Here is a 22,193-nt window from a genome sequence, read left to right on the forward strand (position 1 = left end):
CAAGAACCAGGATGAATATTTTCTTTTAAAAAATCAAAGAAGCAGAACAACAAGTAGCTGACAAGGATCCTAGATGACCCCATGACAGTAAAAGCCTTTCTGTTTAAGTTCACCTCAAAACACGTTTTGCTGATGATGGTACAATGTAGATGGCTATGCAGCAATAGAAAGCTATTAAGCAAGATACACGCCTGTCCCTGCAAAAAATACTGAGGAATAGCTTTGCTCAATCTGCAGCACTTTGCCAAGTAAATGGTGGTGCAATTTGCTCCTTATTCATCCCAGTGACCTACTTCAAGGCCCTGCTTTTTACTGGTGAGGAGAATGGTAAAGGCATGGCAGGCTCTACTAGTTAAATATCATTAAGCAGAACAGTTCGACATGGCAGATTTCCGTGGAAACAAGCTAGGAGCTGCAAGTTTGCACTGGCACCCAGGAGGTGTGTAAAAGAGAACACAGAGTACATCAGCATTTTTCTGTTCAGTTCTGACTTGCTTTCCACGGCCCTGTGCCTTGCCGTCCATTGACCTAGCCTTCCGTCAATCCTCGCTCAGCCCTGCTCTCCCCAGGATAGCCGCACAGAGCGCAGAATCCGCGCAGGCCATTCCGAAGCCAGCCTATCGAGTTAGAAGAAGCTTCTACAATCTAATCCAGAAAGGGTCCAATCCTGCAGGGCTTACGCAAGCAAAGCTCCCATGTCAACGTGAATGGGAGTTACCTGCCTGCAGAGGCTGCAGAATCAGGTCTATAAAGAGATTACACTCCACGTGCTCCTCCAAATATCACACCACCATGGCCTTTTGCATCGTCATCATTTGGGGGCAGGGGGCAACGTCCATCCACAGAAAGGCTTCTTGGGTGCACAAAAATACTCCTTGGTTTCCTTCGCTGGCTTCTTCCCCAGGAGGAGCAAAGCCATTATCCTGACTGCTTTAATTGGGGCTGGACATTCTACCCCATGCACCTTCCCTCCTGCCCTCAGAGCCTTCGCTCACAGCTCTACGGGAACACTCCAGCTCCTCACGACCTGTCTGTGCTCCCACCAGCATGCAGAGTCTTTCCCAGCACCACGGAGTGCTGGTGGCACCAGCATCCCAGAGTCGGACAGGCTGGAGTGCAGCCAGGCTAATTCACAACACAGCCAGCCGCTTGCATTTCCTGGACCTGGTGTGTTGCATCCTCCCTTCCTCCAGGTTGATCGTTTCAGCTGGCACCTATGCTCTGTGAAGCCCCAAGGCATCACAGGAACAAGAGATGGAAAAGACGCATACGCTCCTTGGGACCACGCCCTGCCAGCGCAGGGGACAGCAACGCATAGTGTGTTGCACAAACATTAGTTAACAAATCTCGGCAACGCTTCTGCACCACAGGGAAGGTTTATCATTCCTACTTAAGGCGGGTGAAATGGAGGCAAAGAAGAGCTAAGGCCAACATTTCCAAAAGCATCCACTAATTCTGAATGCCCAGCTCCCGCTGATGTGTCTTTAACTGGCATTAACGTCAGGTACAAAACCCCTCGGGATAACTTGGCCCTGTGCCCAACCTGTTAGACTGGCTGCAAAATCCGAGGGCTCCACTTCGTTCAACACCATTCCTGGAACTGTCCTGCCCTTTGCCCCCAGCGTGTGACGGACACGCACTAGCGCCCATTCATTGAGCTGTTGATTGACGTCACCACCGGATGTGGCTGGTGAATGGAGTTTGTTAAAGAAAACAGGCTGTCAGCCCTTCACTTGCAATTTCCTGCCTTCTGTTGGTATGTGTCACACACTTGAAGTTATTTAAACCTCCTTGGAGTTTGTTGTCTTTACATTTCCTTGTCCACGACCAGCTCCCAGGCAGTGCACAGGGGACAACCGGATGCAGGCCAGGCTAGGGGCATTGGATCTGTGTTCATGTCAATCTAGTGACCGAGAACCCATAGATCTGGGGGCAAAGATATCCGGGCTCCGGACCAGAGTAGCTGCACTGTAGTGCTGTTGGCTGTCCCCAGCATGGTGAGTGGCTTTCACGGGACAGTGCATAAAGGTGGATTGCCCTGGGGCTGGAGAATTTTATCTTCATGTTTTTTTAAAAAAATAATACATCTGGAACTGGGTATTTCTGAGAGCCTGCAAGCGCCAATCAGCCCCTTCATTCCCTACCCCAGCATGCACTCTGCTCAACAGTGCGCCCTGAAACACTGGCAAACTCACTGGCAAACCTGCTGGGTCTGGTAGAAGCAAATGCAGCAGATAACGCAGAGTCTCTCTATTTACCACTCAGCTGCAGTGCATTCGGTAACTGCACCATCATCTGGGATGAAGGCTTCACACCCGTTCCTGAAACATCCAGTCCTGGCTAACATCCCCTCAGCTCGCCCGACAGGGGCCCAGGCTAGATGGACCATTGCTTGGATCAGCTGGAGCAGGGCTTTTGTGTATAATCACAATTCCTTTCCTCTCCGAAAGGGGGATTAATCCTTGCAATGCTTTGCCTGAGGCTGTCCTGTGCCGGCCCTCAATAAGAGAAAAGACAAAGATTTGGATTCCACCAGTGCCGCATGAAACGCACAAGATTCACTCCTTTGCTCCATGTTCTTGGAGGTTTTACCAAGAGCTCAGCTTGAGGTCAGACAGGGACGTGCCCCCCCCAGCCATCCTGGCAGGGATCCTGGATTTTCCCCTACCTCCCTCTGAGCCCTTGAGCAAAGACACATGTGTCAGGACCAAGGGGACAGCGCGTGCTATGCTTTCCAGTGTTTAAAGCAGAAATGCCAGAAGTTTAGCTCATGCCCTGTGAGCACATTCCCTGCTTGGGAGAAAAACTATGTAAGACCCAGGCCTCCTAACGCAGGCTCCCGGTCCTGTGCTTAGATCATTAGATCTCACCTAGGGAAAACGAAAAAGCCTTTTGAGGGGCGCTGGTTGCCCAACTCCCTAGGAAGCCAGTCAGGTGGCTGGGGTTAGCAGCAGCCAAAGGCTGGGTCAAGACACATTTGTCATCCAGCAACCACCACCGTTCTCAGAGCTCTCCACGTAGGTGGTGCTGGCTGCCGGAGAGACCCACTCCGCCTCCCACAGCCAGGACCTCCCACCGCAGCTGCGCTCCAGTGGAACTGCCCTGGAGGGGAGAGCGCCCCCTACTGAGCCACCCACACCACTGCCCGCCACGCAGTGCCCGCCACGCAGTGCCCCGGGGAAGGGCGTGACCGTGGGAGAGAGAAGCCCCACAGCAGCCTCACTGCTGGAAGAAATCAGCATGGCTTCCAACCTCGCTGCAATCCTGATCCCAATGCAAAACCCGCTTCTTCACCCCGGCTTCCCTCCTTCACAGCCACCCACCACAAGCCCTCAGCCTGCTTCCTGGTGGAAAGAGAAGGCTGTCGTCTTTTAATTCGGGGGGGCCCGCTTCCACTACAAGGATGGGCGATTTCTCCACCCTCGGTCTGATGTCTCTCAGCGGTCAATGCAGATCCACAAGGAAAACTCTTTCAAATACTTCTCTGCTGACGCATGAAAGCCCCGGAGACCTGGGCGAAGGCTAATATGCACACAGCCTTGTGCAAGGCTGGAGATAACAAAGCAGGGTCAAACAGCTGGTTAATTTAAGGCAGTCCCCTTGTTTGCAGAGTTGAACTGATCCCTTGTAAAGTGACACAGTGACCTTTTAACTGCCTGGCAACACCCCTTCTCCTGGGCTAAGTTAGCGAAGCCTAAAGGCCTGATGCGGTTCTGACGCAGGCAGGAGAGGCTCCACTGTCTCTGATGCAATCCTGCACTCACAAATCCTGGTCTGCACAAATGACAAAATAAACGGTCACCGCATGCCAAGAAGTGCAAGCGTTGTGTCCTCCCACCTCAAGAGTGCAGCACTCGTCACGTTTGCAGGGATCCTGCCAGCCCAGTAAGCCAGTGCCGGAACACGATGTCCTCCTTCCCAGGTGGTTTGCTTCGCTGCGCTCCCACCTGGAAGACAGAGCGGGTATACTCACAGCGGCCCTCCTGCACAGGCGCGCTTCGTTAACCAAAACCTCCCATGAGCCAAAATACAAGGAATTATTCAGACACAGCCACGGAGACTAAACAAATTACAAAGGAGGAGGATTTCATTCGAAATGTGACACTGTGTCAAGAAACAAAAATCCTGCAGCAAAGTGAATTCAAAGCGTGGCTTCCTGCCAACTCCTCACCCCCCAAGTTTCTCTAGGGTGAAATTCACCCCAGTGCAGTGGACCAGCATCAGAGCCATGCATGGCTTAGCCCTGTATCTTTTGAGTCCTTCCAACTTTGGGGGGGTTTAAAGTTACAACATTCTTTTTTCAGTCAAGAAAGAGAAAGCAAGGCTACCTGGATTTCCCACGTTCACCCTTCTCAACAAAGATTTTTGGCTGGAGAATGGACTCGATGACCTTCCAGGCTTTAGATTCCCTTCCTGCCTCAAGTTCCCAAAAGTACCTTTCACTTCTCATCTGTTTGGATGAGCAGTGAAAAAACCGCAGTGTTGGTTTCACAAGACATGTAGCTGCAGAAACATGATTTCTAAGCCTTTGGTGTTGTGTGAGAACCTAACACACAGAGGAAACATTTAGCTTACGGTAACCGCGGACTCTGTTTTGTTTCCATGTGTGGGCCTCAGGGGCTGGCTACGGGGGTGTGTGTACATGTGTGTGTTTGTACAGTACCAATTAGAAACAACTGCAGTACATGAAAGCTGCTCCCTCCCGATTGCTGAAGCATCCATACAAACACATTTCCTTCTGTTTGCATTGCTTCCACACACACACGCCCCAAGACAGCTGAGCCAACGCCATCCCACAGCCACTCGCTGTGGCAGAACAGTGGTAAAGGAGATGCTCATTCTGCCGCAGAAAAGAGCTGCATCGTCTAACATACATCCCACAGAAGTACAAAGGGTTATTTTGCACCTGTTGGGGACGATCCTGCCTATCTCCCTTACTTGAATCACGAGTAATGCAGTCATGCTGGTAGAATCTTTGTGTCGCACCTGGTATGCAGCATATAGCTGTGCAATGACATTATCTGTGTGAAGTTACCCCAACCCCCTCCTACTGTCAGAGGGAACACGGGCCAAGCCAGGACACGGCTGTGGACACCAGATGCCTGGGATCCTTTCCCAGCTCTGCCAATGAGCTAGTGAGTGACTTTGGATAGGTCACTTCACCTCTTTTCCCCCTGTCCTCCTTTGTCTCATCTGTTGAGTCTGGAAGGTCTTTGTGGCAGGGATTGGCTCTTACTTTGCATCTGTATAGTGCCTAGGACACTGAGACTCAACCCAGCAGGACAGGCTAGGAGTTACCATAATATCAACAACACTAATAGACAGACCTGTGTTGAAATCAGCCGGGAGGTATCTGCTTTGTAAGGGACTTTAAATCCTTTTGGACCCCATAAGAAATGAATAGCAAGAACAAGAATTATACCATGGTTGGGTATAATTCCCACCCAGTAGATTTTTAATTTAATCCTCCAGAGGCCTCTTTTTATTTGGACTGTATGTGTTTAACTAAGGTTTCGCCTGTACCAAGTTACAGCGGGGTTAACGGAGACACAGTAAGGCCAAGTGCTTTGTGCACAAACCCGTCAGGAGTCACAGCAGACAGCAGGGGAGTCAAAGGACTGTCCCCTACTTCTACCTGTTCCACATACTGTGGTGTCTTTAGTGACACAGGAAATCAGAGTGGCCTTATGCCAGGCTTAGGGTGACATTTCCAGCAGTAAACATTACTGAGGGAAAATAAAACCAAAAAAACCACACGAGTTTTTCTCAGTAATAAAGGTTGCACCATCGTGTGATGGCAGCAATGTACAAAGGCCAAGGTTTTCTACAGAAACTTGACACCGGATAGAACAGGACATTCCCTTGCAAGTCATAACAAATCCATTCCAATGACGGGTCAAAAACGAGGATGATTCCAGTGCAGAGATGGTACTGCTCTCCCTCTCAGTGCGACTCCAGGCTAGGTGCAAAATGCAGGGAACCGTGCCAGGGGAACACCATCCCCACATGCCTTGAAGGGGTGATGACTGGTCCGCTGCCTCCTTCCACAGCAAATCCAACACACCTCCAGCACCACCTCATGTTTCACGTGCATCACCATAGACACCACAGGGTCCCATTGCGATGCCAGCCCTTCCAGAGGTTCAGGTGTAGTAGATAAGGGCCCACCCAACCAGAGATGGAGAAACCATTTTCCCAGTGGGTTGGGGGCTACTGAAGAAGAGAGGGAAAGCTTTTATTCTGCTGTGTGGAGCTCACAGAAAGGGTGGGAGAAAGCCCTGACCGCAGTATTGCTATTCTCCCTCAGTAAGGGCTTAATCCAAAACCCACCAAAGTCCTTGGAAAGCCTCCTAGGATTTGGATCATGTCCTAAGGGAAAGCCAGATTGCTTGAAAAGTGTATGCACTAATACCCAGTGCTCTTTTGTAAACTTGCCAGCTGATTTCAGTACTCACCCAACCCATTTAAAACGCTTCATCACCACAGGAATGACACTCACAACTCTGACATTCCCTCGCGCCCCAGAACCTCTATGCAAAAAACCCCACAAACACGCTCCCCCAAACAGAGAGGAGATGCCAGGAAATCCAGTCGGGATGTTGCTATTGATTTGATGTGGAAGTTGCTCAGGTACTACAGTGCTAGGTAGCGATCTAAAACCGACAGACAGATCACATACTCCGGGGATGCCAGGATAGGCAAACTACGTCCATTAGACCACAAAAGGGACCTGGGGCAATAGAACAGAGATCAGCACCTAAAGGATTGAGATGCTACAGAATAAACAAAGATATTAAAGTCATACACACACTTTTCTCACTTTGAAATAGCTACAAATATTTCTTTTTCGCATCTAGTTTAAGAAGGATTTTAAAAACCACTGCTCTTGACAGGTATTTCTATACCCTTATGGAATTTCTCCCCCTTCTGTGATATTTACCCACTGCTTTGTTTTTGTAGGGTTGTTTGTGAGCAGTGGGTTGCTAGCCCTGGTTTATTATTGTAGGGTTGCTAGTGGGTACTGGGCTGCCTGTTATTATAGAGTTGCTCACAGATGCGCTGGATTGTTTCCAAAGATTTATTTTTTAATTAGGTAAGAAGAGAGAATACAACCCCAATTTGCTGATTTTGGGGAGGTGGAAAAGGGGAGAGAGAGGGAAAAAAAGCTATAAAAATAACCAAGCAAGAATTGCGAGGAGATGCAAGAAAGAGGAGTATCCCTTCTATGGCTGGCCAGCCCCTCAGCAGCCTTTTCTCAGAATCCCACGTCAGTTTCCTCCAGGCTTCTACTATATTGGGAAGATGTCAGGAAACGGATGAGGAAAGACATGCTGCCTCCAGTCCTCTGCGGCTGCCCCCTTCCCCCTCCTGTCCTGGAGCAAATGGGGAACTGTAACCTGACACACATTCACAGCCCGTAACACAAGCAGAAGTTGGAAAAGCCTGAGTCATGCTGAAAGCTTTTGGCTGCTTCCAGGTAAATAATCAAACACATCACATGGAGGGCTCCACCAGAGACCGCAAACACAAACACACCAGGTCACTACAGTTCGATTTGAGGGCTTGTAATGCTGTACGCTTCAAAGCCTGGCTTTCAGAAACGCTGAGCACCCCTCACTCCGGTGGAAGTCAGTGAGAGCACACCACTTCCAGGACAATAAAATCCAAGCTCTAAAGTAATTCTCAGTGCAGTCGGAGCACAGGTCATCTCAAGAGCTGGGGGGGAAGTGAAGACCCTTTATATGCATTTCACGGCATCCTTCTCCTTCAGGGCCAGATTACAGTTTTATATCTATCTAGGAGCTATGGTATGTGACGCAGGGGCAGTCAGTTAAAAAACGATGTTTATAACCATCGTGCAATAAGAGAAAAGCTTGAAATGTGACCCAAGTGTGAACAATACCTGCCGGAGCCTAAAACAATAGCTCCAAAAGGCACAAACTGCTTCACTCACCTGGGCTGCTGCCCACATTAGAAGGGGGAGGATCCACAGGTGTGTGTCTAGGGCCTTGGATTGCCTTTATTCAGCCTGAAGCCCCATGACATTTTGGGGAAACCCCTGCCATTTAGTACAGGCTGGTCCCTGAAAATTGCTTTTCAGAAATGTCTTTGGAGCTCGGCGGGTAAATCAATCCATGGCAGGGATGGTGCAGCTGTAGCCAGGCAGAGAGGCCCGGAAGTATCCCATCTCTCCCTTCTGCTTGGTGGCCAGATTTGAACAAGGGCCTTCCAGGAGCAGGTCCCCATCCCTCCCAATTCCTAACATGTCGAGTGGGATGGCCAGCAAGATGCTAACCACATGATCAGCGTTGTCCATTACCTCGCTGCCTTTGCCAGGCGCCAGAGAATGGGCCCACGCTCCCGGCAAACTTACACTTCTGCGCCCAAGGGCCGTTGTCTCCTGGAGGGGAGATAAAACATCTGAGTGAGAAACAGCCAGAGACAGACAGTTTGACTGAAACGCAGCGAACGAGTCGGACCATGAAGGCAACGGAGGAGAAGCCAGTCTCCGTCCCAAGGGCATAAACTCAGATCAGCGCCATCAAAATCAAGAGCGACTCTGTTTTTCCCCTGGGAAAATTGAGTGAGCACGGCCCAATCTCCCAAAGCTTCCCTTGAGCAGATTGTCCGGTGGCCTATCCTAATCTGGGGTGCTCCAGAAAGAGCCTCCTGAGGTTTGGGGGGAAGTGGGGAGCTGCTGTGGATAATCTTTAATCCCCAGGGGGACGCTCATACGTCCTTTAAAGAGGCAACCAACCCCCAGCTCCCCTCATCTCGTCATCGGCTGGTGACTTTTTATCTCGACAGGCGCTTGAGGGACAACTGACGGAACTGCTGACCACACGGGTTATTTCCAAACCACACAGCCATGTTTTCTCAACGCGGCTGAACTTCCACTCCCAGGACGGAGTCTAAGACCGGGGGTGGGGGGTGGAAAGGACAATTGCAATTTGGCTGTGGCGTTAACGAGCCACAGAGCTGTTCCTATCAACTGAACGGTAGTGAAGCAAAACATCCTCGTTAGGGAGGTGTCTCAGCAGGAGCGGATTTGGCCTTTTTAATTAATGAGGATTAGAACTTTAATTTGTAGACACGGATGCCCAGGTTGACCCGCCTGCCTGAAGCAGGGCACCCTGGGGAAGGTGGGGGGTCAGCTGGAAAACAACCTGCCTGAGTGAAGGGATGGCCGCAGAGTCTGACAGAGCAGCACGGCCCTGTGTAGCCCAAACCCTGCCCATAAAGCACCTGGGGGAGTCAAGCCGCCCCAGCAACAGCCCAAAGTGAGTGAGCGACCCAGGCAGGCAATTTATAGCTCCTCCGTCTGCGCGGTATCTGAGTGCCAGCGGCCCAGGAGCTCCGGCACGGCCTGACCAAAAGGGGAGCACAGAGGGAACTCTTTGGGGAGCTTGGCCTCCTTTCCCCGCACACCCCCAATTTCAAGGGGAAGAGGGAGTCCCCCAAGTTTCAGGGTGGCGCCTGAGAGCTAGTTCCTCAGAGAAACCGAGTCGTTCTCAGTGGCGTCGCACGGGTCGCACCTGCGGCCAGGCAGCATTTTCAGCAGCCTGGCTTTGAGTATTGCTCTGGGCAGGCACCTGACCAAGCCTCCTTGGTCCAGATTGTGCCGCCAGCATTTCTTGCCCACGCCCATTGCTCCCCACTCCCTGAAACCCAACTTGGCTGGGAGGGGTTTAGTCCCCGCCCTGGTCCCCCGCTCCGGTATTTTGGATTGCACAGTGCTGCCCTGGGCTGCTTCTCCTTGCTCTATAGAAGGGCCAGGGAAGGGGCCTCAACAGAGATTGCAGGGGAACGTGAGACAGGCTAATCGGAACAGAAGAAACAAGACCCGCAGAGATCCTGCTCTCGGCTATGCCGGTGAACCTCCACTGACGCCAGTGCAGCAGCTCCCAGTGGCTTGAATACTGCTCAGCACAGACGAATACAAAGGAGCAGAGTCCATGGCGGAGGAAATTCATCCGCCCCACCCCACCTCCGTAATGAGGCCATGAACGAGGCCCCTCCCCCACACTAATTAAACCCAGCTTCAGCATTGAGCACGGTGCTAGGGCCGTCCCTCAGAGAGCGTCCCATTTGCACATGCTCCCCTTCACCCCTTCCCCCCTCGCCCCACCTGCAGATCTCCAAGCACTACGTAAATATCTGTTATCGAGAGGATCTGCTGGGACTGCAGCTGCTTTTATTGCTTCACCTGTGAACCAAAGGAATGTGTTTTCCTTCCCGTAGCGGTGGACTGCGTCCTTTATCCATCCCACCAGGGCATCCATCTCCCTCAGGCTGGCTCTGTACGGCCCAGGGAATGAGGCGCTGGAGGGCGGACGAGTGATTTCCAAGGGCACGTGCATATGGGCCAGCGCTAGGTATAGGAAGAACGGGCGTCCGCTTCCACTAAACAGAAAACACAGGAAGTGCGCTTAGCACGCCGGTTCGGAGAAAGGTGTGGGGGAGGGTGGAGAGCATGGGCAGCAACGGCGGGGAGGGGGAAAGGGTTTTCCACAATCTCGAATGTAGAAGGAACTCTGACAGAAGGTCACCAGTGGCTAGGGCACTGGACCGGGACCTAGGAGATTTGGGATCTATTCCGGCTCTGCCACCGATACAACGGGGAACCTTGGGCAAGTCACTTCACCGCTTGGTGCCTCCATTCACCTGCCTTATCTAATAACACCGGGAACTCCTTGGGGCAGGGACTCTGCTTCCCCTCAGAGGCCACCGTCCTCGCAGCTGAGGAGGGTTAGACAGAACCTGCTAGAGCTAATCGAAGACGACACTCTTATGCCCTTTCTACCACGCGCAGCCCCTCATCCTGGGGCTCAGCACCTTGCCCCCAGGACTCTCAGCACCTACAGCCTGGGAGCAGAGAGCTCCGGGCTGGAAAACCAGCCTGCACCGGGCATGGTGACGCTAGGCTCCTGCAAGGGAGAAGGGCTTGGAGCACAGGACTAGGAGTTGGGGGGCGGGGGCTAACAGGAGTCATATGAGGCAGGCAAACAGGATCTGTCCCTCCATGATTTTGGGTTACAGCCTACCAGGAGAGCAAACCCAACACCGCTCAGAAGCAAAGGACAGGACCAGACGAACCCAGCCCTGCAGCCCTGACCAGGGCAGAAGTCCCTCCCCTGCAGGAACGCGCAAACAAGATAGGGGATTTGACCCAGGGGTTTCACACACACGCACGCTACCCAAGGCAGCGTCTCTTTCTGAAACAAGCGTTCTGCGACCCACTGGCCAGGGTCTCTCCCCTGGAGAGTCCGAAGTCGGTCCGAAGGCCATTCCAGGCAGGCTTCAGTAAGTCCAAAGTCACCCAGTCACTTTTATCAGGTGCTTCACCACCAGGCTCATCCATCTCCCCGTTCCCTTAGGGCCAATACTCAGAGCAAGCGCAGTGCGTGGCAATAAAGGTGACAAGCCCAGGAAGGGGACTGGCTGATAAGGGCTGGCAAGCGCCCAGCCCTGCGTGGATGCAGCCTTTCCCCCATGCTGTGGGATAGCCCGGAAACCGGGAGCAGAGACTGAGGGGCCCTAGCGCAGAGAGCAGCGCTGGCTTCCCACACGGGGGCAGGGCAGAGGGCTGGCCTCCCCCGCCTTTCTGCAATGGCCATTCCTGCCTTTGGGAAGGTGCGACAGGGCTTACACGCCTGGATTCAGTGCGTGTGCCTCAGACACAGGCTGGTTCAGCCCCCCCTGCCCTCCCACCCTCGGCAGGCGCCGTCTAATAACCCCTCCCAGGAGCAGGTGGGGAGGAGGGGGGATGGAGAGCGTCACTGGCTTTTCTGCAGATAAAATCCACGTGGGAGGCCAGCAAACCTGCCTGCCGGGTGAGCTCCAGCAGCCTTGGCACCTGCCCTGGCGTCAAGCGGCTGCACAGATTTTCATTCTCTGCTGTCACTGGGGCGAGCGTCAGTTTTTCCCTGGCGCTGTTTACACAGCCCAGACTTTTATTTGCTTTTCCCCCAGTTGCTAAGCGCCGCAGCAGAGCGGCATCCACCACCCGCTCCTGGCCCAGCCGGAGGAGCCTGGGAGCACGCAGGGCTGTTTCCTCACCCCCAATTCACTTCCTGAACTCAATTCTTGGCAGTCCGATGGACCCGCCGCTTGGCTGCCTTCCAGGCCTCCTCTCTCCTTCCCAGCTGCCTGCAGTGACCCACAGAACAGGTAGAGCAGCAGCAGTGCAAGCTTTCTCCACAGTCCCCCTGTCAACACGCCACAGGCCAGGCTCGAAGGGGCCGCATCTAGGGCCTCGCCAGCACCGACCGTCTGAGGGAAATCTCGCTGCAGCTCCCAGAGCTCTGTCAGTCTTAGGGGAGAGCTAAGCTAGGCCAGGCCCTGCCATTTCTACCACCCCATCATCCTACCCTGCCCTGAGTGAAAATCCAAGGGAAGACCAGGACCCCACTGCGTCGGGAAGTAACGTTCATGGATTAAAACAAAGAGGAAAACAACGGAGCGGTGAATTCGCTTCAGCAGCGCAGTGGGGTCTCCGCGTGGCAAACCAGGAGCATTCAATTTTTCAGGAGACCTGTTTACAGCAGCATCCAGTTATCAGACAAACCGGAGCGCTGCCCATCAGCCCCCCTGAAGTTTGTTTTTAAACATCCTGTTTTCTCCTTGACGGGCTATGTTTATCTCCTCAAAAGAGGCTCGCTCTTCCTCAGAGCCCTCTGAAGGGAAGGGTGGGATGACAAGTGGTCGGGAGGAACGGGGTCATCACAGTGATGCGTGTGCGCGCACACACTTTGAACAAAAGGGCTGGAAGTCACCGAAGGACACTGCAGTCTGCCTCGCTAATTCCCAGCCCTGTGCAGCCTCGGCTGCAAAACCAGGGTCTGATCATCATTACAGCCTGATCAAATTTTAAAAGAATGAAGCTGCTGCCATGATGCCAGCAGAACATGTTTCGACCCTGCGGCCTGTGTTTCCTTCCTTCTAGAGGATGTCTCCCACACTGAAAGAAAAATTAGTCAATCCTAAAGCTCTCTGAATAGCCTCTTTATTCCACAACTTAGCTGGAGCCGGCCACAGTGTCACACCCTATCGCACTTTGTTGTCGGGCTGTTGCATGTATATTTTAATGAAAGCTACATTTTGTGCAGGAATGTATGTTTCTGGTCATTACGGCTGTGGGGAAAAAAATTCACTTTCTCTATGTGGTGCGATGCAACACTGTCTTCCTGAGACTGCAGAGAGCCTGAAACAATAGCTCAGGGGAGAGATGGGAACAGCCCCTTTTATTTCAACCGGGTATCAATAGCTGAAAGTTAGTGAGGACCATTTCGGTGTCAGCGTTGTTAACTCCTTCAGTGCTGATCATTTTCACAGAACCAGCCGGCTACTCTGGGGGGGTATGAATGGAATTTGAGCAGACGACCACCATTTTCACACACCCGCACATGGACATGCTACTCACAGGACCTGGTTTTCTGTGCAGCCTGTCTCAAGCCAACCTCTGCAAACCCAGGGACAACACATCAGCAAAATGTCACACAAAATTATCCACCCTTTCAGTACCAAAGTACCGTCACAGTCCCATCGACTTCATACCTAGGGAATAGTGGTGGAAGTAAATCAAGCTCTTTGGGGCAGGGACCATCTTTTTGTTCTGGGTTTGTACAGCACCTAGCATAATGGGGGCCAGGACAGAGACTCCTAAGTGTTACCATAACACACATAATAATATTAATTTGGCCCATTGATTTCAATGGGAGTTTTGCATGAGAGAACATGTTTGCAGCTGGCACGAACAGCAGGAGTACGACATTACTAACAGGAGCTGGGAAGGAATCCAGAAATAACTGGATTCAGACCCAGTCCACTCAGCCATGAATCCCGGTTGCCTTTTACAGTCATGCTACATGATTCTGCAAAAATATGTATATTAAACTTCAACTATTTAATCAATAACTCCTGGGTGGGGCCTTCGAATAAAATCCTTTGACTTTGTACCTCACTTTCCCTCGGTTCTGTGTCCCTGGATGGATCTGAATCTCACTGCCACGAGCTGCTCAACCTTGACACATCTAGCTGAAAAACGTACAGCCGATGCACCTGGTGTTCTATCATTGTCTAGCAACGTGAGAGTCAGGCAAAGAAAAAGGATAGTAAACTAAACTAGTTAAAAGCTAAGCAGCAGCAGCCAAACTGGACTCCGCCTCTGAAAACAGCAATCTGTTTAATTTCGTTCTCAGCAAATACAGTGAAACATTTTCCCCAAATATCCGGAAATTCATTACAAAGCTGTCCCATTAACCCTGCATGAGTACAACCCCGCACAGTGTGGGTGTTTCTGTTACAGTCATATGGGATCAGGGAAGCAATTCTGGGACAAGCCTTCCGAAGGGCACCGATGTTTTTGCACAGACTCCAAGGAGCTAGGCAAGTGCCCTGATGTATGTAAACCAGCTGGGGGTTGACTACAGGAGCAAGCAAGCCCCGGTTTGGGGTATTTGTGCCCCTACAATGGGTGCATGTACAAGGCAATACCAGTACTGTAGCAGATGCTAGCTATGCCGTGACTTGAATGAGGGCTGGATACCAAGGTGAGAGAGAAACAGAATAGCACAGAGGTAACTCGGCAGAAACTGCCCTGTAAAATACACGTTTAAAGTGTGGCAGGAGCACTCCCTGGTTGAGATAACACAATCTGAAGCTGATCAAAGTTCAGGCTCACACTGTGTCATTGTCAGGCGTAGCTCCGAACTGACCGGCTCTTCTCGGTGCATGTCAACAGGACACCGGCCACATCAGTGTGTTCAAGGGCAGTGGACTGGTTCTAGGATCCCCTCTACAGTCCCCAGAGCAACTGGCAGTTTTGGGGGAAGGAACAGCAGCAACCCGCAGTTCCAGAGCTTCTGGAATGCAGTTTTGCTTCCTCCTACTGCCCTGGCAGGATCCAGAGGACCCCTGGCCTCGAGCTCTGACTCAGGTGTGTTAATCCTGCCCCAGTGGCAGAGGATGCAGCTGATCAGATAGGAACGGAATCAGATCCAGGGCCAGCCCAGGCGATCAGCACCAGAACGCTCCGGGTCTCACTACATGGAAAGAGGCTGCCTGCACACGGCATGAATCCCCTTGCGAAGCACTGGCACCGGTACCCCTGAAGAAGGCCAAGAAGTCAATGGCCAGGCTCCCTTTGGTTCAGTGGGAGAAGGACGAGACCGGCCACACACAGCTGAACTCTGCCTTCCAGTGTTCTTTTGAATTAGGTTCTGCAGCCATGTCTGTGTGATGAATGCTTAGCATCTGCCCAGCCTCACCCCATGCGGCAAGAGGGTCTGTAAAAGTGACAGGCAATGACGGATGGACTGTAGGGACTGGGAGCTACTCTGGCCCATGCCAAGGGACTTGCTATATTCAGTGCTGGTTTGAAGGTTTAGTTTCTCACAAATCACCACGGCTGGAAAGAAGCGTTCTGTACACTTTAGGAAATGGGGAAGCCTAGCTTTCTGTCACCCTAGCCTTACCAAGGCAGGATAAAATGGACCTTAAAGTCATAGCACCCAAATTGCCATCCAGCTGGATTTTTTTTTTTCCTGCTTGAATTCCAAATATGACTCCAGCGGCCTCTGTCGCCAGAACCCCCAGTGCTAGAAACCAATGTTTGATCCCACTTAAATGGTATAAAGCCACCCTCCACTGTCCTACAGCTCGGGCACACCCGCACCAAGCAGGATGGAAAGGACTAGGATTTAGTAGCCCTTTACACCCACTTGGCAACTGGGTAAAAATGACAGCAAGGGAGAATCTGCCCCCTCCTATGTAGGTACTTTTATGGCCTCTGTAACCCGAGCCCTACCCCTCCCATTACTGAAGAAGAGAAGTCCCCTCCCTTCTGCCCAGCGGGCAGCACACAGCAGGGTTGCAGTTTGTGTTTGGTGACTGGGCTGATGGGAAGGAGAGAGCGGTCAGGGGCAAGCCTGGGAAGAGAGGCGGGTTTTACACTGGGCACCACACACAGTAGTACTCCTGCTCATTTCTGTTTCGGCTAGCAGCGTCTGTGTGCAGCACCTACTCCATGAACGAGGAGTTGCAACATGATTTTAGCAACTGGAGTCAGGGAGGAGAAAACCACCCTAGAGATCAGAAGGAAGTGGTTTTCTAGCTCTATGGGTCTGTGAGCTGCCAGGGCAAGGAATGACTTCAAAGACTAGTTCAAATGCTTTCAAGGTCGGTGCACTCTCTAACCCCATTCCTACACCACTGATCAGCAAGAAACAAAGCGTGTGAGCCCCAGATTCCCCTTTCAATCATGTGGGTTTTGCAAACTACTAGGCCACTGAAGACACTTTTGCAGCCCCAGATCTCAGCTGGCTAGACAATAGGCTGCTAAAATATATCTGTCACGGCAGGCACTGGTATCCTTTTTGTCTAGATCATAAACCTTCTCCTGTCACAGCCTGAAGGGAGAAGGGGAAAAAAAAAAGGCTCTATGCTCAAGGGCTGTCAGCTGGACAGCCAACGAGCAATTTCAAAAGCACAGTTCATGGGCAGATCTAAAAATGTCCAAAAGAAAAGAGCATTTAACCCCTGACAAGCTGGGAACGGCTGAGTTCAGCATCAGGAAGCGGGATGCCATTTCCGAGTCCTGTTTTGGTTCCTCTCTAGGGAGTTTCATAGGATCTAAAACCCCCCTCTTGTTCTCAGCCACGTCCGAGCCTGGTTCTCAGATCTCCACACCTGCACGTGCAGGGATAGAGGAACTAGTTCCACACCAGCCAGGGAGTCTCGCTGGAGAAGAGACTTTCTCAGGGGCCTGCTTCCATCCCTAAAGCACCTTGACAGTGTCCAAGCGGGGTGAAGGGGCCCTAGCGTAACAGAGAATCAGGCCCTGGGCTCTATGTTCTGGGACCCGTGACAGATCTGCAGTTAGGTATCCAGAGCCAAGCTCCCTTACCCCAGACAGCATCAGCTGACCCCTGTGGTCGGCTGTCACCAGCCCTGCACCCATGCCTGAGTGGGGAAAGACAGGCGGGAGTCCAAACACGATGGGAATCTAGCCCTGCTGTGGTTCTAGGCTCCACTGACAGCGTGGGGAGCGGCTGGGCCCTGCCATGAGTCTGCACCGCCTGCAGGGCTACCCACGGCCCCATCAGCCACGCTCTCCTCTCCCTCCCCCAGCGCACAGAGTCCTACCAGGTGCAAACAACAGCCCTGATCTCAGACACGGCACACCTATGCAGCACTGGGAGCTGCCACGCCTCCCAAGAGGAATCACCCCTCCCCCACCAGGCTTTTGCATCTCCAAAGAAAAACTTCCCTTTCCACAGACCCTGCTCTACAGACACACAGCAATAGACTGCTCCTCTCCCTTCCCCAGCCAGATAAACCTTTCCCCCACTCCCCCTCCCCTTTAACAGTGCCCCTTTAATTAGGGGAACAAGATCCACCTGTCCTCCATCACCAGGTTCCAATGCGCCAGATGCCCACCCTTCTCCCCCAGAGAAAGCACAGCAGCTGTGTCTGGTTAACTGCTGCAGGTGGTTTCCTTCCCCCTGCCAAGTGCCTGCAGCCCCTTCCTGCCTGCAGTCTGCTCCCCTGCACAGAGGGCATTGCTCTGCCTTGGCTAGGGTCTCAGAATGGGGTTCCCCTACCTTAGGACAAAAACGTTGCTCTGCTCCTCCGGAGAGCACCTTAGTCCAGGGGCCACCTCCACCAGGGAACTTCTCTCCAGTGGCTCAAAGCCCATCTCTCCTGGCTGGTTAAATGAGGCTTCTTTGCATCCCTGGGGTGGCCCAAAGCATATAGGTGAACCTGGTCCCGATCTCCACTGGACTGTGGGACTTATCCGGGGGGGGTGGACTTGGTCCTGGGGGCAATGGGGTGGGGTGAAGAAAAGAAAAACCCAGGCTGACTGTTGCTGGGCAATGTCCTGGTGGGGGGGATCTAGCAAACTGCGGGCTGGTCTCCTGAGGGAAGTGATGGAGGTCCCTGAGCAGGAGTCTGTCAGAGCCTGATCCTGAGAGATGCCCTCAGCTCTGAGGGGAATGCGAACTCCCGACACAGGCCCTCACAGCTAGCCTGGACAAAACCCTGCGCTGGGTCCTGCAGGAGTGACTCTCCAAAGGCCTGTTCCACCTCTAATGTCTATGCCCCCCTTACCCCAATGGACTCACGGTGAGTTCTGCGTACGTGGGGACTGAAGAGACCCTCGCTCTCGGCACCATCAATGGGAATTTTGGGAGGGGAACAGAATCAAGCCTGAAGGGCCGCGGTATTTGGTCCAGTGACAACCCTCCCTTTCTTGTGCTTCCCTAGTTAATGCTGATTTCATGGCATGTTTGGCTAAGCGCCTTCTCGCTCTCAGAACCCTCCATATGTCTTACATAAATACAGAGTAAAAGCTTGGACCTTTCCAAGAAATCTTATCTGTAAAGACACATGGCCCCTGCACAGAAGACGCACCAAAGACAGCAAAACTTTTACTATGAGCCCCGCCTAACACCCTTTAATTGCTAGCAGGTTTTTCTCCCTTGAAAAGTGACTCCACAGAAGCTTTCTACTCCTCAGATCCACCCCTTGCCCATGTTCAGAGGGAGGCCACTCACTCTGATCACACACTAAGGTTCAGTTTCACAACTGTACTTAGGTGGCTAGTTCCCACTGATTTCATTAAGAGTAAGGATCCTAAATAACTCTGTGGAGCTGGACCTAAGATGCCAGTCCTACGAACTCCTACTGCTCCACTCCTGTTAAGTCTGGGACTACGAGATGGTAGCATCAACTGTTCTGGCATCAGCAACAGAAATGCCAACTCAGTTCCAACTGCGATGCCAAATTCTGCTCTCAGAAACACCAGAGGGCAGAAAGGGTCACGGTGGCAAAGTCCGTGAGCACTAAACAGACTCCCCTCCAGAACCTGGAATTGAACCCAGGATTCCTGAGTCTCCACTATTCCTCTTCTGGGAGCAAACAGCTGTGAAACCAGCGGGCAAAGTGTGTGTCCCATCCCCTCTTAGCGCTAGCCCACCCGGAGGACAGCCTCCTGCAGCTGTTGGTTAGTCGCTCAGCTCTGTGATCACAGAGGTCACAGAGATCTGTGCTGTGCCGCTCAGAGTTCCCACCCTGCCGGTTCCCCAGCTGGAGATCCATCTGATTGCACATGATGCCACTGCTGGTTATTCAGTTTGCTTTTCCAAAAGCCTAGGAAATCAAACACACAACAACTATATTCAAAGAACATTAAGGTTGCAAAGTCAAGGACTCTAAAGATAGGAAATACCAGACTTATGGTTGCCTGGGCAATCTTAATTCAAGCCCCCGTGCATACGCATGATGATACAGTCTTTACATGATCATATACTATTTTTCCACAGGAGACCTGCACTGGTCAGTGCACAGACTGGACAGTGATCCTGCAATGAGCAGTTATTCACTATTTTATTTTATCCTCCTCGGTCAAGGGGGGCTCATTTACTGCACGCTGCTCAAACCCTGCTCTGCAGAGAGCATTATTCATTTCCTCACGGGTTTTTCTAGGGTGTGCAGCACGAGAGTATCCGAGTGCTTCACAAACATAACACAATTTATTTTCCCAGGGTCTCAAGTCAGCCACCCATACAGTGAGAAGCACACGATTAGTGACCAGGTTGGTGTAAGCGGCTTGCCCTGCATCACAAAGGGACTCTGTAGCAGAGACAGGGACAGAATCCAATTCTCCAGGGCAACATTCAACTGCATTAATCATGAGACTATTTTTTCTCTTCCTACAATATGCCTCATTCGCTACACCCCTTCCAGCTTCTGAAACAAATGAGACAGGGGTCCTACACAGGAGGATCTGCTTCACTACACAACCCTGATTCATCCCTAGAGCCCTGTCCATCCTGGGCACTGAATGAGGCAGGGGTCCCGTGGAAAAAATGAGTATGTGATCATCTTATTAAGGAAAAAACAAGGAGAGTCCTGTAGCACCTTAAAGACTAACACATTTCTGTGGGCATAAGCTTTTGTGGGCTGCAACCCACTTCGTCAGATGCATGAAGTGGAAATCACAGATAAGAGGCATATATATACATCCAAGGGTAAGAAACATGACAATGGGGGAGGGCAAGTGCTAACAAAGTCAGTTCAGTTACAGTAGATGCGGCCTATTCACAACCGTTGATTAGAAGGTGAGATGGTGTGAACAGTGACAATTACTTCTTGTAATGAGAGAACCATCCCAAGTCCCTATTCAGACCCAATCTGATTGTGTCAAGTTTGCAGATGAGTTCCAGCTCAGCAGTTTCTCGCTGAAGTGTTTTTGTAGAAGTATGGCAACTTTCAAGTCAGCTACAGAGTGTCCTGGGAGACTGAAGTGCTCTCCGACTGGCTTATGGAGGTTACCATTTTTTGTGTCTGATCTGTGTCCATTTATTCTTTTGCAGTGACAGTCCGGTTTGGCCGATGTACATGGCAGAGGGGCACTGCTGGACTGTATCATAATGTATATGCACACGGGAATCCAATTAAGGTTGCGCAGACAATCCTATTTCCGGCATATGCTAACTGATGAGTGCTTGACTTTGCAACCATCCCCTCCCTTTACTGTTGTTTTTTGTGTGCCATTTCCTAGGGTTTAAAAACGTGAACTACAAAATCTGGAATTCCATCATGTGAAATCTTATTTCCCCCCCTGAGTGGGCCATCAGCAGGGTTAGGATCTTCAGAGCCACGCCGCAGACCTTGGCCCCTGGAGCTAACGGAGCAGCTGGCAGCAGTAGCAGACTGCCGCCAATGTTGCTACTTGCCCTGAGCTCCACAGAGACAGAGCTGCAAAGCGGTGTCCCGGGGGGGGTCTCCTTACCTTGCCCGCTGGATGAACTGCGTTGCTTTTTCTGCATACTCTGCAGCCAAGCCAGTCAGGTTCACGGGCTGCTGGATGATGGTGACGTTTTCAAAGAGAGGAAGAGACACCTCGGGGTAACAATCTTTCCCCTGGCTGCTGGAGAGAAACCAACAAATCCCGTCAGCAATGAGGGAGGCTCGTTAGTAACGAGGGAGCCGGCCAGGGCCCCTCGTCTCGCTCTCTGGTTCCCTGCTCTGGCTGGCACATGAAGGAGCACTGACAGATTCCTCAGGGTTTCCTTGGCCTGAGGGAGCAGTGCCACGATGCCATGGGAGGAGAACACAGGGGGTTCAGAGGACCAACCGGGGCCCCCCAAACCCTCTGTGTTTTAAACATGCTGCTGGGTGAGAGGGATGGTCTCTCTGGGGCAAAGCCAGGGGAGAGGGGACCCCAGGGAACATTCATTCCAAACCCTTCATCTTTACAGCCCTTGCCAGTTTCTCTGCTCCTGGGATCCACTGGGAAATGTTTTCCATTCAGCTCCGACATTGAACGAGAGAGGGGGTTGCCTTTGATCTCCCCAGCTCCCACCAAAGCCCAGACTCCGTTCCACCCCCGCGGAGAAGCTGTACCTTGCGGCTGCAGAGTGCCGAGGGCATGCCGGACAGGGAGGGAGGTTGTAGCCCGGGGTGTCGGTGCAACCCATGTCGTGACTGTAGGGGATCCCGAAGTAATAGTCGAAACCTGGGGTCCAAACGGGCGCGTTAGCGTGTGCGCAGCTGCCTGCTGTTCGCCGGTGCCCTGTGGCTTTTGTACACTGTTTACACAATTGCTGCTGCTGAGTTTACGAACTCAAGGAGGGGAACAGGGTCAGTTCCAGGCAAAACAGCTGCTTGGGCCCCTGCAGGCGAATGCTCTCACGGAGGGGCTCTGTGCAGGGTCTGACGGAAGGGTCAGCGATCAGCTAGCTCATGTTATAACAAGGCGAGGATCCACTGAGGTAATGGGGGGCTGGACTGAGTAGATAGCACAAGAAAAGGGACTTTGTTCTAGGGACAAACTGACGGCAATGCTGGACTTTCCTCCAAGTGAAGATGGACTTTTAGGGTCAACTCCCCCAATCCCAGCAGGAGCAGCCCTCGGTGTGAGTTTAAACAGGGAGATCCAGAGCAGAAATACTGCCCTGCTCCACCTCGGCTACCAAAAGGAATTCACAGCTCGTAGGTTGTGCCCCCCCGGCTCTGCAAACCATGGGAGCTGCGCAACCCAGTCATTGGAGCTACTCCTTCCACAAGCTGCCCAGCCATGCCCACGAGGGTGAATGAAGAGAGCGGCACATGGCCTCCTGCCGTATCTTTGCAAACTAATGATCAATAGAGGGAGGGGGACTGACAGGGCAGCCTGCACCTGGCTC

At 52.2% G+C, this 22,193-nt stretch overlaps 1 protein-coding gene across 2 annotated transcripts in view; it reads right to left on the reverse strand.

Annotated features, from left to right (window-relative positions):
• Positions 1–22,193, reverse strand: part of ARSG (arylsulfatase G) — a 72,221-nt gene that overhangs the window by 17,168 nt on the left and 32,860 nt on the right. The window contains exons 5-9 of one of the 2 annotated variants that reach the window (XM_067547312.1): positions 21,412–21,523; positions 20,798–20,932; positions 10,208–10,404; positions 8,321–8,401; positions 3,839–3,947 (exon numbers count right to left, since the gene is read on the reverse strand). In XM_067547312.1, the coding sequence (XP_067403413.1) occupies positions 3,839–3,947; positions 8,321–8,401; positions 10,208–10,404; positions 20,798–20,932; positions 21,412–21,523 (634 nt within the window). Of the gene's footprint in view, positions 1–3,838; positions 3,948–8,320; positions 8,402–10,207; positions 10,405–20,797; positions 20,936–21,411; positions 21,524–22,193 lie in introns of both variants that reach the window. The other variant, XM_067547311.1, reaches the window with a different exon arrangement.

This window comes from Emydura macquarii, unplaced genomic scaffold, assembly GCF_026122565.2.
Source record: "Emydura macquarii macquarii isolate MOO-44397 ecotype Brisbane River unplaced genomic scaffold, CSIRO-AGI_Emac_v2 contig_1230, whole genome shotgun sequence".
Taxonomy (NCBI): Eukaryota; Metazoa; Chordata; order Testudines; family Chelidae; genus Emydura; species Emydura macquarii.